The sequence below is a fragment of the Podarcis melisellensis genome (assembly GCF_964234715.1).
Source record: "Podarcis melisellensis genome assembly, chromosome: 17".
Lineage (NCBI taxonomy): Eukaryota > Metazoa > Chordata > Lepidosauria > Squamata > Lacertidae > Podarcis > Podarcis melisellensis.
The window spans coordinates 11,437,142-11,453,379 of NC_138534.1; the positions used below are offsets into that span (position 1 = coordinate 11,437,142).

Sequence of the window (16,238 nt, forward strand, 5' to 3'; positions counted from 1 at the left end):
TCCCACAATGCCTCCTCCAGGGATGTTCCAGGTGAGGAATGTGGTCTGGAGGTGCAAACCTTATTCTAACATTAGTTACAACTGGCTCTCGGCTCCTTTTGATCACAGCCCAGGCCTGCGTTGGTGGTGAAGTTCACCGTAAACCACCACCCACAACTAACAGGGGAGGCCACAGGCCTTGGAGTCCTTCAGAACAAGCATCGATGAGCAGAGTGTTCCAGGGTTTTTAGAAAATGTACTCACCACGGATAACAATTAGTTCTGAAAATCACCTGGTTCTCTCTCTCAAACACCCCACGACCTCTTTTAATGGCAGGGCTGTACTGCATTAGATGAAATTTGGGGACATAAGCAGAGGGATATAAATCCAGGCATCGCTTGAAGAACCGAGGTCTCTGCAGAAGTCGCAGACGTTCCTGAACTGCTGCAAAGCCTTGCAAAGATGAACATTGTGCTGATTACTATTGTGTTTGCTGGCACCTGCTCAGCAGTTCCTAAGTACGAGGTTCCTGTACCCATTCCGGTGATGCCAGACTTGGATCTAAAGAAGGTAAACGGCAACATTTTTCTCCTTCCCTTATAACTAGGGATGGTGACAAATTTAGCAATAATCGAGCTTGCACATCCTTGTTCACCTGATTACAGACTTTGCAAGCCGATTGCGCCCTGTTTACTTATATATTGCATTTATAACCCACCTGTTTCTCCACGGAGTGCAAAGTGATGTACATAGTTCTCCCCTTCCTCATTTAATCCCCACAACAACCCTATGAGGTAGATTGGGCCGAGAGGCAGTGACTGTGAGCTTCATGTCCAAGCAGGAATTTGAATCCTGGTCTCTCCCATGCCCTAACCCAGTGGTTCTCCAAGGGTGTGTTGTGCCACACTGGTGTGGCAGGAGATGATGGAAAGTTTAGCAGGAAGAATCAAGGACCAATAAAGAAACATTTAAACATTTCAGTGTAGTGTAGTGTAGTGTAGTGTATGTGTGTGTGGCAGGAGAGAGATATATATATTTTTTCTGTTGCGCCAGCACCGGAGGGGAAAACACTTAAAAACGTAGCAGAGTTTCCAAAAAATAGACCAGAGGCAATTGTACTTCATCCAGCAGAGCTTTACTGGTGCTGAAGGAAAATAAGCATAACGGTCACAAATCCAGAACATTCAGGATTGGCACAGTCCATTAAAAAAAAAATCCAGTTGCATCACTAACAATAAAACTTACAAACTTATAATAAGTCTAAACCTTAACACGACAGCATACAGAACACCATACTGTACTAAAGAGATAGAAAAGAGAAAGCGAGCGAAGCGCAGGCTCCTCCTGGTCTTACTATTATAGTCAGTATTATCTTGACAAAAGGATAACAGAACCAGTTTCAACCAGCTGCACTCAGCTTCTCTGAAGGAATAAGCCAAACAAAAACCTTCTGCCGGTTTCTTTCACAAAGAGAAGGAACCTTCTAGAACCCTCTTGAACTAATCAGAATAGGAAAGATCTCTACACATCAGATCAATACTTTCTGTACTAAGAAACACTGACATTTTCAACTCTGACAAATATAGAAGTTCAGAAAAGAGACTTTTTTGTGTGTTGACGAAATAAGAGTTTGTTTGTCTCATGTTACATCTAATAAAAATGAGATTACCAAACAAATGCAAGCTCATATCTCTCGTTGAGTTTGTAAACATATGCAAGGTACATATCATAGAATCATAGGGTTGGAAGAGACCACAAGGGCCATCGAGTCCAACCCCCTGCCAAGCAGGAAACACCACCAGAGCACTCCTGACATATGGTTGTCAAGCCTCTGCTTAAAGACCTCCAAAGAAGGAGACTCCATCACACTCCTTGGCAGCAAATTCCACTGTCGAACAGCTCTTACTGTCAGGAAGTTCTTCCTAATGTTTAGGTGGAATCTTCTTTCTTGTAGTTTGGATCCATTGCTCCGTGTCCGCTTCTCTGGAGCAGCAGAAAACAATCTTTCTCCCTCCTCTATGTGAAATCCTTTTATATATTTGAATATGGCTATCAAATCACCCCTTAACCTCCTCTTCTCCAGGCTAAACATGCCCAGCTCCCTTAGCCGTTCCTCATAAGGCATATGTAAGAGGCTTGTTTATAATTATATTGTTATAGATTGGGGGGGACCCCCCCAACCCTAGAAACTAATAAATGGTGGGATTTTGATTATTTGGGATGTGAAGGGAGAACTACAAGTTGTAAAGAGATTCCTGAGCTAGCCTATGCCAAATGACATGGCCAAGCCAAGGCCGTTAAGAAGCATATCAGGGCCATTGAGAGTCATTGGCGATGCAAAAGCAATGTCCTCCTGCCTGGCCCTGAGGTGTGAACTGGGCGTTTGGAGGGTTTGCCAGGGTAACTGGGTGTGAGGTGACAGGGAAAGAGAGTTTTTAGCAGGGTTTTCTGGGAAGAAGAAGGAAGAAGAAAGAGTGGGATCCATCTTGGGAAGGCTGGCTTGGGGAGATGCCTTGGACTCTAGGGCTGCGCCCCTGTGGGGAACAAGCCCCTCTTGAAATGACCATGCTGTAAGATCTGGACTCCCTCCATGCAGACTGAAGGAGTAAAATATGTGAATAAATCATATTTTCACAGCATCTTCAGTTCTCCTAAGGAGCACAAACCCTAGGTGGGTGCCTGGAACCTGCTCGGCCGAGTGTAGGGTGGCACCCAACTTCTCTAAGAATATTTTGGGAACGAGTCATGTTCGTATGTAGCATTGTTTTATACAGCCGTACCTTAGTTCTTGAACGCTTTGGTACTCATAGGTTTTAGCTCCCGAACGCTGCAAACCCAGAAATAAGTGTTCTGATTTGTGAACTTTTTTCGGAAGCCGAACGTCTGACACGGCTTCCACTTGACCAATCAGAAGCCGCACCTGAAGCTGCACCTGCAGCCAATCAGAAGCCGCACCTTGGTTTTCGAACAGTTTCGGGAGTCAAACAGACTCCAGGAACAGATTAAATTCAAGAACCAAGGTGCTGCTGTACTTATAAAGCAGCTGTGTTCTGTGTTATTAATCAAGCACTGCTAGGAGTTGCTTCTTTTTGTTTTGCGATGTATTTCTTATCAATTAAAAAAACAAAACTTGATGTGGCTTGAGCAAATTTTCATTCTGAAAGTGTGGCCCGGAGTGGAAAGCCTCAGACCACTACGCCACTTTAGCTACCAGCCTACAATATATATTGAAATGTCTTTCTCAACAACACAAAAATAGTAACACACAAACAAACATCTTCTTTGTAGCTCACCGGTAAGTGGTTTCCTATTGCAATGGTACAGTATAACAAACAAAAGAGACCACTCTTTGGCTATTCAATGGAGCCCCAAGAGGATGGAGGAATGGTCTTCAAAGTTTATTATCCATGGTAAGTCTGCTTCCGTTGCTGTGATCATGATCTCCCTTCACACAGCACAGAATAAGGGGAAGGGTCCTGAGGCTCGGACCTGTTGCCCACCTACCCCTGCCTCTTACAGCAGGGAGGCTAGGTCGTATACCCAGGACTTTACCTGGACAGGCGGAGACCCCCCAAGCCCCAGGCCACCCCCAGGAGGAATAATGACACCTGACAACGTGTTATGGGATTAAAATTGGCTACAATTTTATTAAATTCTCAGATGTAGGAAGACCTTGGCTTAGGCATTGGGCGTTTATCCCTCCCAGTCCCCAGCTGGGGATCTGGGGAACATCAGGGTTATCCAAAGTGTGTGGGGATTGGGCTGACTCTGGAGAACGTCTGTTCAAGCAGAGAGCCCGCCCCCCATTGGCCTATGGCCAGTGCCTCCCCTCAAAATAACTCCTTTAATGGGGAACCCTGGAATTTCCGGCGCGGGGGGGGGGCGGGTCACCGCTTCACGCCTCCACCCCCAATTGAGGGAAGATAGACTAAAGGATTCTGCCCAAGGCATACAAGGTTGTGACGTTTTGCTACGGGGAAGGCGAAACCTGCCAATGCAGGGGAATTCCTTCCCGGTCCCTCAACGGTGACCATCTAGGACTGCAGTAGCGCCTGCATAGCTGTAAAGAAGAAGATTACGGTAAACTGCGAAAGAAGGCATAAATTGAGGGAGGGCAGGGTGGGAGAAGTTCAGGAGGACCAACAGGTAAGTTACACCCTCTATTGTGAGTGTGGGCGGTCCTAACTATACCTGGGCAATTCCCTTGGCAACGTGCCCCCCCCCCCAGCCAGGATTGGCTGATTGACGAGGCTAGGTGGGAACCTCCAGGTATCCAGCTTGGGGGGAAAGCCAACTACCTTGCCGGGGGTCTAGTACAGTGGTACCTCTGGTTACATACTTAATTCGTTCTGGAGGTCCGTTCTTAACCTGAAACTGTTCTTAACCTGAAGCACCACTTTAACTAATGGGACCTCCTGCTGCTGTTGCGCCGCCGCCACACAATTTCTGTTCTCATCCTGAAGCAAAGTTCTTAACCTGAAGCACTATTTCTGGTTTAGCGGAGTCTGTAACCTGAAGCGTATGTAACCTGAAGGGTATGTAACCTGAGGTACCACTGTAGTCCTGGGGGGGCACTGTGCACAACCACGCAAAAGCCACCCCCCAGTTAATGTGGGGAGCGGTCATTTTGTCTGAGGTCCAGCTTTAGCTGTATCCCTGGTCCCCAAAAGTCTGTTCCATCAGCTGAGATTCTGAATGTCTATTGGGCAGCTTCCCGTTGCTCCCTCTTCTTCTGAAACTGGGCAATGGCCCTCCTAGAACTCCATGACTGGCCAACTCCAAGCTGCTGATGGGGATAATGTCACAGAAAAAAATTGTTCTTTTGGGGGGGTGCTGGGAAGGGGAAGGAGTGCAAAGGTCAGGCCCATCTTGGCAGGCTGGGACAGAGGCCTAGAGATGGCTGGGAGGATGCCTTGGATTCCAATGCTGCCCCACTGTGGGGAACAAGCCTCCTCCTGAGATGACAGTGTGGTCAGATTTGCAACTCCTCCATCTAAACTCATTTTAACTCCATCAAAACTCTATTTAGGGGGACGCAGGTGGCGCTGTGGGTTAAAGCCTCAGTGCCTGGGACTTGCCGATCATCACGTCGGCGGTTCAAATCCCCGCGGCGGGGTGAGCTCCCGTTGCTCGATCCCAGCGCCTGCCAACCTAGCAGTTCGAAAGCACCCCCGGGTGCAAGTAGATAGATAGGGACCGCTTACTAGTGGGAAGGTAAACGGCGTTCCGTGTGCTGCGCTGGCTCGCCAGATGCAGCTTGTCATGCTGGCCACGTGACCCGGAAGTGTCTGCGGACAGCGCTGGCTCCCGGCCTATAGAGTGAGATGAGCGCACAACCCTAGAGTCTGTCAAGACTGGCCCGTACGGGCAGGGGTACCTTTACTTAAACTCTATTTAAGAGGCTTCTACTCTGCAGCCTCTTATAGTTGTTTTATCTGCGAGTCTTTTAGCTCTTATGCTCTTACAGTTGTTTTAACTGTGTGTCTTTGTTGGTTTTTAGCTCTTATCTGTGTTTAATCTTGTATTTTATTAGGATGTTTTATGCCTGTTTCCTTGTCCTCATTTGCCCTAACAATTATCGGTCAAAAAACCCTAACTGCTATTTTATCTATATGCTTTTTTAATCCTGGTCTGTGACCGTAATAAAGTTCATTCAAGCTAAACTCAGGTGTAAATATGTGTAATTAAACCATATTTGTTAAAGGCAATACAGCGTGATTCTCAGAGGAAACATGGCTCTGGCTGAGCAACTGGAACCCCTTTGAAATCTTGTGCTGAGATTGGGGGGGGCGTGCTGAATGGGGGGGTTAGCAACTTCACAACCCTGCCTTTCTTTCCAGGGATGGACAATGTCTGAGTAAAACAGTTGTTGTACGCCCTGTAAAGCAGGCCGAATTCGAAAGTGTAGGTAAGTATAATAGATTTTTCCATTATCTCCATCCAAGCCACACACACACACACACACACACGGCCCTCAAGCTCCAGCGAACCTGGGAGAGCAACTTTCCAAGTTCGCTACCAGAAATGGAAGCAGATTTCTCTTCCTTTCTGGATTGAGTTAGATGGATTTCTCCTGAGAGCTGGAAGGGCCTGAATGGAATATTTGACTTCTCTCAATTATGTATACCCTGCCCATCTGGTCGGGTTTCCCCAACCACTCTGGGCGGCTCTCAACAGAATATTAATAGTAAAAAAGCGGCAACATCAAATATGAAAAACTTCCCTAAACAAGGCTGCCTTCAGATGCCTTCTAAAAGTCAGAGAGTTGTTTATTTCCTTGACATCTGATGGGAAGGCGTTCCACAGGGCGGGTGCCACTACCGGGAAGGCCCTCTGCCTGGTTTCCTGTAACCCCACTTCCCGCAGTGAGGGAACCGCCAGAAAGCCCTCAGAGCTGGATCCCAGTGTCCGGGCTGAACAATGGGGGTGGAGATGCTCCTTCAGATATACTGGGCTGAGTCCGTTTAGGGCTTTAAAGGTCAGCACCAACACTTTGAATTGTGCTTGGAAACGTACTGGGAGCCAATGTAGGTATTTCCTCTGTTTCCAAACTGCAGTAATGTTTCCTTAATTTACTCTCCCCTCCTGTGGTTTCCAGCAACTGGTATTCAGAAGAATTTCTTCCTCCAACTGTGGAGGCAGAGCCATTGATAGCCCTCTCCTCCTCCACAAATCTCTCTTGGGGCAGTGAGTTCCATAGTTTAACTATGGGCTGAGTGAAAAAGTGCTTTCTCTAACTCCCCCCCCCACCTTTATTTTGCATCTGTGGAAGTGACTCCCATGTCTATTAATGGATCTTTTGCGGCTCTTTTTCAATAGATGGGTGGACAACAGTACACATCGTGGATACAGATTATGAGACTTACCATACCATCCTCTTCAGAACAGTGCGTTCAGGCATGCTACAGCTCTTTGGTATGTCTGGAGACTGGCCCGTGGGAGCTTGTTTGGGTGCCCTAGGTTATGATGGGCACACCTATTGTGCCCATCTTTTGAAAATCTTGCCCTCCCTCCCAGTTTGTCTAAGGAGATGTAAATACCACCACTAATTGCCAATAGAGTAATCCACTCCCCACCCCCGCCACTAGATTTGTCAGAATACTTTGAGCATCTTGATAAAATGTCAACAACAAATTTGCCACCATCTACTGGCAATGTAAACCACAGAGCCTACGGCTTGCCGATCAGAAGGTCAGCGGTTCAAATCCCCGCGACAGGCTGAGCTCCTGTTGCTCAGTCCCAGCTCCTGCCAACCTAGCAGTTCAAAAGCATGCAGCACAAGTAGATCAATAGGTACCGCTCCAGCGGGAAGGTAAACAACATTTCTGTGCGCTGCCCTGGTTCGCCAGAAGCGGCTTAGTCCTGCTGGCCACATGACCCGGAAGCTGTACGCCGGCTCCTTAGGCCATTAAAACGAGATGAGAGCCGCAACCCCAGAGTCAGTCACGACTGGACCGAATGGTCAGGGGTGCCTTTACCTTTACTGGCAATTCAAATTTTCGTACCCACGACAACCCTGCGAGGCAGGGTAGCTTAAAGCACTGGTTGAAATGCTCTGTGCAAATGTGCCTCACAAGCCCCTGAGGGTTGCATCAGGATGGGACAATTCAGAACGGAGAAGGAACACTGCCCAGGCTTCTGGTTTTTCATTTCAAACCTCCTCCTTCTGAAGCTGTTCTTTAAAAAAGGGGGAAGGGAAGGAGTCAGGCAAGATGGATTTGTTAAGATACTTAACAGCATGATGCAGCAGCAAAAAAGAGCTAATGCAAATCTCAGCTGCATCAGCAGAAGTTATTGTGCCCAGATCCAAAGAAGGCACAGGACCACTCCATTCTGGCTTGGTCAAAGCACACCTGGAATACAGTGTCCAGTTCTGGGTGCCACAATTTAAGGAGGATATTGACAAGCTGGAATGTGTGCCGAGGAGGGCAACCAAGGTGATCAAGGGTTTGAAAGCCAAGCCTTACGAGGAATGGTTGAAGGAGCTGAGTATCTTTAGCCTGATAAAGAGGAGTGAGAGAGATGATAGCCTTCTTCAAATATCTTAAGGGCTGTCACATGGAAGAGGGAGCACACTTGTTTTGTCCTGCTCTGGAAGGTAGTTCTCAAAAACAATGGCTTCAAGTTACAAGAAAAGAGATTCGGACTAAACATCCGGAAGTACCGTATTTTTCGCTCTATAAGACTCACTATTCCCCTCCTAAAAAGTAAGGGGAAATGTGTGTGCGTCTTATGGAGCGAATGCAGGCTGCGCAGCTATCCCAGAAGCCAGAACAGCAAGAGGGATTGCTGCTTTCACTGCACAGTGATCCCTCTTGCTGTTCTGGCTTCTGAGATTCAGAATATTTTTTTTTCTTGTTTTCCTCCTCCAAAAACTAGGTGCATCTTGTGGTCTGGTGCGTCTTATAGAGCGAAAAATACGGTATTTTCTGACAGTGAGAGCTGTTTGGCAGTGGAACAGACTCCCTCAGGAGGTTGTGGACTCTCTTTGCTTAGAAGTTTTTAAGCAGAGGTTGGATGGCCATCTGTCATGGATCCTTTATCTGAGATTCCTGCATTGCAGGGACTAGATGACCCCAACTCTATCATTCTATGATCTATCCTCCTGGACTATGATGCTGATTCTCAATGCCAATTCCTTGTTTGTGTCTTAAGGCAGGGAAAAGACTGTGTCAGATGAAGTGAAAGAAAAATTTAAAACTTTGGCCAAAGATATGCAATTCGATCCAGAGGCAATGATCTATGTATCCGAAAATGGTAAGGGCAATTAATGCTTAAGATTTTCTCCGCCCTGGTTGAAGGTATGGTGATGATGATGCTAGCTGCTTGGACTCTAGAGATCACCCGGTATTGTTAGAATCTGGATATGAACCCTGATAAGGAACAGTTGAGGGAATTGGGTGGTGTTTAGCCTGGAGCAGAGGAGATCGAGAGAGGATGGGATAGTCCTCTTCAAATGTCTCCTGGGCTGCCACACAGAAGATGGAGCTCGCTTGATTTCTCATGCTCTGGAGGCTAGCTTCTGAACCAGTGGATTCAAATTAGAATACAGGGGGTTCCAACTAAACATCAGGTAGTACTTTCTTACATTATTATGATTTATTAAATTTGAAGATCTCGGGACAGTTCACAGTACAGTGGTACCTCAGGTTATAGACGCTTCAGGTTACAGACTCTGCTAACCCAGAAATAGTACCTCGGGATGAGAACAGAAATCACATGGCAGCAGCGGGAGGCTGCATTAGCTAAAGTGGTGCTTCAGGTTAAGAACAGTTTCAGGTTAAGAATGGACCTCCAGAACGAATTAAGTTCTTAACCCAAGGTACCACTGTATAAAAATACAATATAAAAACATAAAAATACATAATAAAAAGGAGAACAATAACAAAACAAACCCATAAGCCAGGGGTCAGAAACCTAAGGCCCATGGGCCAGAAGCAGCCCGTGGAGGTTGTTTGACCGGCCCACGAGCCACCCCCAAACTAAGCTGCCCACTCACTAAACCGGCGCAGCGCAGGGACTCACTTCCACGGTGCTGTAAATCGCGTCTGCGCACGCGCAGATGCCGGAAATCACATCTGCACAGATGCAGACGCTGAAAATCATGGGTGTGCCCGCTCACGTGCATGCAGAATCCAACCCACAGAGAGATCTCCATGGGACCAATCTGGCCCAGGCAAGATAAACCTTGCTGACCCCTGCCATAAGCCATCCTTCCCACAAACACATGTAAAAGGACATAGACTATTCATCAGCCCAAGGCCTGGGTGAGGGGGAACGTTTTTGCCCAGTGCCTAAATAGATACAGTGGTACCTCGCAAGACGAATGCCTCGTAAGACGAAAAACTCGCAAGACAAAAGAGTTTTTGGTTTTTTGAGTTGCTTCGCAAGACGAATTTCCCTATGGGCTTGCTTCGCAAGACAAAAACGTCTTGCGAGTTTGTTTCCTTTTTCTTAAAACCATTAATACCCAGGGAATCCATGCTTCACAAGACGAAAAAACTCGCAGAACGAAAAAACTCGCAGAACGAATTAATTTCGTCTTGCGAGGTACCACTGTATAACGGTGGTTCCAGCCGATCCTCCCTGGGGAGAATGCCTGCAAAATGGGGAGCCACTGCAGAAAAGGTCCGTTCTTGTGTTGCCACCTTCCAGACCTTTTGTGGAAGAAGTACATGAAGAAAGGCCTCACAAGATGATTGCAGGATCCAGGTTGGTTCATGTGGAGAAAAGCGGCCCTTGAAGTTTTATCTAGAGGTTTTCCCCACATGTAGATAAGCATTATGGATCCCTTAAAAAAGAGAAACCCTACTGATATCTGACAGCCAGTCTATTGTTGGCTATGGAACACAATAATAATAATCCTGATCTTGTTCTGTGCCCTGGACCCAATCCCACATCTTGCTCACTCATTAACCGCATTTCTTTTCATCCACAGAGATCTGTGCATAAGAAGATCCAAAAAAGGTACGATAATTAGTCCTCTGCACACTTACCTGGGAGGTCATAAGCTTTATTGAATTCAGTGGTGTTTACTCATGAGTAGACACATCTAAGGTTGTGCTGTGAGTCCCCAAGGAAGAAGCACTATACTCTGATTTGACTCCAGCTCCGCAGGGTCATATACAGGGCACCATACCTTAAAGCACATTTAAAAGGGTTTCAGGTCACAACTGAAAGGCAATACCCCTCCCTTGGGTAGATTCCAGCTGCGTAACCCACCCCAGAGGATCCTGGGAATTGTGGTCTCCTCTCAGAGCTACAACTCCATGCACACTGAACAAACCTCAGTTCCCAGGATTCCTTAGTGTGCTTTAAATATCCTTGAAATACAAGATGTGTAGTAATAATAATAATAATAATAATAATAATAATAATAATACCTCGCCCATCTGGCCAACCTCCCTAGCCACTCTGGGCAGCTCCCAACAGAATATTAAAATCATGATAAAACATCAGACATTAGAAAGTTTCCTAAACAGGGCTGCCTTCAGATGTCTTCTAAAAGTTAGATAGTTGTTTATTTCCTTGACATCTGATGGGAGGGTGTTCCACAGGGCAGGCGCCACTACCGAGAAGGCCCTCTGCCTGGTTCCCTGTAACTTCACTTCTCGCAGTGAGGGAACCGCCAGAAGGCCATCGGTGCTGGACCTCAGTGTCCGGGCTGAACGTTGGGGGTGGAGACACTCCTTCAGGTATACTGGACCGAGGCTGTTTAGGGCTTTAAAGGTCAGCACCAACACTGTGCTCGGAAACATACTGGGAGCCAATGTAGGTATTTCAGGACCGGTGTTATATGGTCTCGGCAGCCACTCCCAGCCACCAGTCTAGCTGCCGCATTCTGGATTAGTTGTAATTTCCGGGTCACCTTCAAAGGTAGACCCAGGCCTCAGGCAGAAGCCTCCATGAACACTGATAATTTTAGCTGGTTTAGACCTGGGACCTTGTATATGCAGACCGTGTTCTCTGACAGGGAGATAAACCACCCACCCCACCCTGGCGAGTGTCCAAGGAAGGGTGTTTGATTCATACGAAATGATCTTGGCAGTGGTGTATGGGCAGTGGATGAGGGGAACAAGGTTGGTCCACTAAATGTTCCCCTGGGGCCTCCTTCCCAAAGCCCAGGGAACTTCTGCCCAGCTTAGGGAGGGAGGCGTTATGATGCTTTGATAGGTCCAAGAGCCCTCCTGCCACCTTCCCAAACACCACCTGGGATTCCGAGGGAGGCAGGAAGGCCCCGGCATCCTGCCAGAGCCCTGGTGCTTCCTTAAAATGTTTAGTTTCTTGTCCCGTTAGATTCACAAAATGTTTAGGGGTGTGTGTACACCTGTGTCCCTCCAGAAAAAAAGCACTGGCTCTGCCCATCATCACCTCTCAGCATGCTTGTTTGTGCTTCTACAGGGGAATGAAAGGCGGCACAGACCCCTCCAGCTTCCAACTCATTCTGACATTGACACCTTCCTGCTGATATTATTATTATTATTTGATTTTATATACCACCCTATACCTGGAGGTCTCAGGGCGGTTATCACCTATGGCCTGGAGAACAGGAACATTATCATTTGAAAACATCTGCAGGGGCCAGAAGAAAACATCCGCAACCTTTGTGGGTTTTCTCCATGGGCCAAGGTCCCCACCTCTTGCTGTGATAACGGGATCTCTTGTCTCTTGCAATTCCATGCAGAAAGCCAAAAATAACATGGGAAAGATCTCTGCGTGAGGATGGGGATAGAGGAATCATCCTGGAATCTGCCTCCTGCATTGCAAATACCAACCACCATTGTGAACCATTCCATTTGGAAAGAAAACTTGAATCATTTGGATCAGATATATATTCATAAATGGTATTCTAATCACATAAGTGGTACTGTTTTCTCGTCTGTTGGCCTAAGAGGGGGAAAAAACTATTATGTGTACACCCCAAATTCATAGCACTATATAAAAAGGAAAATTCCTGGATTCTGAGATCCAGGCTTGGGGCAAGTACTCTTTGGTGAGAGAACTCCAGTCGAGATCACAAAATACGCAGCAAAGTAAAGCATGGAAATATAGGTTGTTGGACCTTTAAAATATGCTCTCTAAAGTGAATTCCAAAATGTCCCCATTGGGGGGGGACCTTTCTAAAGTTTCCTTCTTCCCCAAGGAGACCACAAGCTTGGAAAATAAAACATAGTTTACTTATAAACTCTTCAAAGGCCAGGTTCATGAACTTCAGAAAATTGCATAGGCAGTAAAACCTGTCTTAGTTAGAAAGTAGTGGAACTTCCTAAATTTCACAATTCACAAAATGCCTCTGAAATGAAACAGCCTCTCTCTTTTTCTAATTTCAGGGTGCTGAACATAACTATGATAATAAAATTTGTTGACTGGCTCCTGTTGAGGAGATACAAAGATGGTCATGTATAAATGTCCCAGTCCCCATTGTGGATATGATTTCATTTGGCAACGTTGCATTTCATACTCCTGATTGCACCATGTGGTGTCATATCGCATCATACACACCAACCCCAGGACCAATGACCTGCAGTTGAGTCATGACATCCCGGTTTTATTATCTCTGACGTAAGATGATGCGCTCATTAGTGTAAAGCAAAGCCTTGCAGGCATCACAGAGCAAAAGAAATGGACAGTAGCATAACCAGTTCTGCACAGTGAAGGACATCCCATTCCCAGCGGCGGAGCAAGCCAATCAGGCACCTGGCGTACATGCCCTGCGGCCAGTGGTGGGGCCAGTCACCCACAGGGCAGGGCGGGGCCAGCCAGGGCAGGACACTCCGCTGGGCCTCCGAGAAGCCTGCCTGCCTCCTCCAACTCAGCGATCCAACAGCTGAGGGGGAGGCAGACGGCAGACTGTTTGGGGCAGTGAGGAACCAGCGAGCAGTCAAGCCAATCCATCACTCCCAAGAGAAACGCGCAGCTCGGGCACGCTGCAGGCCCCACAATGAGTGCTGCCTGCCATTTTGTCACCCCCCAGTGGTGACACCTGGGGTGTCCCGCCCCCACCGCAACCCTTTCTCCGCCCCCGCCCATTCCCAAACCTCTGAAAGTATAGTCATACCTCGGGTTAAAATTGCCTCAGGTTGAGCATTTTCGGGTTGTGTTCCGCGGTTACCTGGAAGTAACGGAACGTGTTACTTCTGGGTTTTGCCACTCGCACATGTGCAGACGCTCAAAATGACGTCATGCGCAGAAGTGGCGAATTGCGACCTGCGCACATGCAGACGCGGGTTGAGTTCTCTTCAGGACGCGAACGGGGCTCCGGAATGGATCCTGTTTGCATCCAGAGGTACCACTGTATTTTTGATGAATTCAGACGACGAGAGGGGAGGCAAACCGAAGTCAGGTTCTTCTCAGCCTTCAGCATGTAAGGATGAGCCACACGTCTGCCTCAGAAAATAATTGGCAGCCAGTGCTGTCGGGCCAGGATTGGCACAATATGCTCAACCATCTTGCCCCAGTGAGAATTCAAGTCACCAAATTCTGCACCAGCTGAAATTTCTGAACTATCTTAAGAGGCAGCCATGAAATTCTGAGCCATGGATATTGAAGTTCCTCAAAACCAGCTGTCCTCAACACCGCCTCTGAAACCAGCTGTGTCAGCTCAGGCAGGGGCGAAGGAAGGAGGGCGGTGGGGGTGGACTGCCCCAGGTGTCATCACTGAGGGAGGTGTCATTCAGTGTGCTGCGCACCCATGACTCCCAAGCCTAGCCCAAGCCACATTGAGGTTGAATCCTGACAAGATAAGACAGAAGTATTGTTTTGGGGGGACAGGGGTGTGTGGGTGTGGGGGACTCCCTGGTCCTGAATGGGGAAACTGTGCCCCTGAAGAACCAGGTTTACAGCGTGGGAGTAATTTTGGACTCACCGCTGTCCATGGAAGTGCAGGCCAATTCTGTGTCCAGGACAATTGTCTACCAGCTCCATCTGGTATGCAGTCTGAGACCCTACCTGCCTGCACACTGTTTCACCAGAGTGGTACATGCTCTGGTTATCTCCTGCTTGAACTACTGCAATGCACTTGACATGGGTCTACCTTTGAAGGTGACCCGGAAACTACAACTAATCCAGAATGCAGCAGCTAGACTGGTGGCCGGGAGTGACAGCAGAGACTATATAAAAGGATCTTCATTGGTTCCCAGTACCTTTCCGAGCACAATTCAAAGTGTTGGTGCTGACCTTTAAAGCCCTAAATGCTTTGGCTCAGTATACCTGAAGGAGCGTCTCCACCTCCATCGTTCAGCCCGGATGCTGAGGTTCTCCTCCAAGGGTCTTCTGCTGGTTCCCTAATTGCGAAAAGTGAGATTACAGGGAACCAGGCAGAAGGCCTCAAAATTGGTGCCAAAGTATTGTTACCATTTCTGCCCCATTGTGTTCTTTTTTTTTAGACTGTAAGCCTGCAGGGACCAGGGCTGTCTTATCTTAACTGATAGTATGCAAGCTGCTCTGGGAACCATTTTTGTTGTTCTTGTTGAAAAGCCTGGAACAACTGCTCTCAGAAAACAAACAAAAATGATCTGTCAGACCTGCTTGACGAAGAAGACTGACCCTGACTGGTGCACAGATCAGCAGCAATAACAAAAGTTGGCCAGGAGTGGTGACTGACATAGGGGAGCAATTCAGACAAGACCACCCAGAGGAATGGGCCTCTGCCCTGCCAAACCTCCAGGGTTGCATACCTATATGGCCATAAATACATCATCCTAGCTGTTCATGGTTTACCCACCCACCTGCTATCCAGATTAAGGAGATTAAGAGTCTCCTTTTTTAGTTTTTTATTTATATTTTCAAATTTAGACATTTCATTAGTTTTACAATCAATTTAACATTTCAAAATTTGACTTCCTTCCCCCTCTTACTGCGGTTCCTTAAATTCATTTTTTCTGTCTTCTGCATATCCATACTCTTATAAAATTGCAGGTTATTACATTGTTGTTGTTTAGTCGTTTAGTCGTGTCCGACTCTTCGTGACCCCATGGACCAGAGAACGCCAGGCACCTCTGTCCTCCACTGCCTCCCGCAGTTTGGTCAAACTCATGCTGGTAACCTCGAAAACACTATCCAACCATCTCGTCCTCTGCCGTCCCCTTCTCCTTGTGCCCTCCATCTTTCCCAACATCAGGGTCTTCTCCAGGGAGTCTTCTCTTCTCATGAGGTGGCCAAAGTACTGGAGCCTCAGCTTCACAATCTGTCCTTCCAGTGAGCACTCAGGGTTGATTTCCTTCAGTATGGAGAGGTTTGATCTTCTTGCAGTCCATGGGACTCTCAAGAGTCTCCTCCAGCACCATAATTCAAAAGCATCAATTCTTCGGAGATCAGCCTTCTTTATGGTCCAGCTCTCACTTCCATACATCACTACTGGGAAAACCATAGCTTTAACTATACGAACCTTTGTTGGCAAGGTGATGTCTCTACTTCTCAAGATGCTGTCTAGGCCTGTCATTGCCCTTCTCCCAAGAAGCAGGCGTCTTTTAATTTCGTGGCTGCTGTCACCATCTGCAGTGATCATTGAGCCCAAGAAAGTAAAATCTCTCACTACCTCCATTTCTTCCCCTTCTATTTGCCAGGAGGTGATGGGACCAGTGGCCATGATCTTCGTTTTTTTGATGTTGAGCTTCAGACCATATTTTGTGCTCTCCTCTTTCACCCTCATTAAAAGGTTCTTTAATTCCTCCTCACTTTCTGCCATCAAGGTTGTGTCATCTGCATATCTGAGGTTGTTGATATTTCATCCGGCAATCTTAATTCCGGCTATGGATTC

At 47.2% G+C, this 16,238-nt stretch overlaps 1 protein-coding gene across 1 annotated transcript; it reads left to right on the forward strand.

Moving 5' to 3' along the window:
• The first annotated feature begins 244 nt into the window (after positions 1-244).
• On the forward strand, positions 245-12,341 carry LOC309360253 (epididymal secretory protein 4-like). The gene is made up of 7 exons (XM_081894913.1): positions 245-550; positions 3,269-3,390; positions 5,821-5,888; positions 6,800-6,895; positions 8,636-8,737; positions 10,419-10,447; positions 12,165-12,341. Exons 1-6 carry the CDS (start codon positions 443-445, stop codon positions 10,430-10,432), a joined length of 510 nt encoding a protein of 169 aa, XP_081751039.1. The 5' UTR covers positions 245-442; the 3' UTR covers positions 10,433-10,447; positions 12,165-12,341.
• The last annotated feature ends 3,897 nt before the right edge of the window (positions 12,342-16,238 follow it).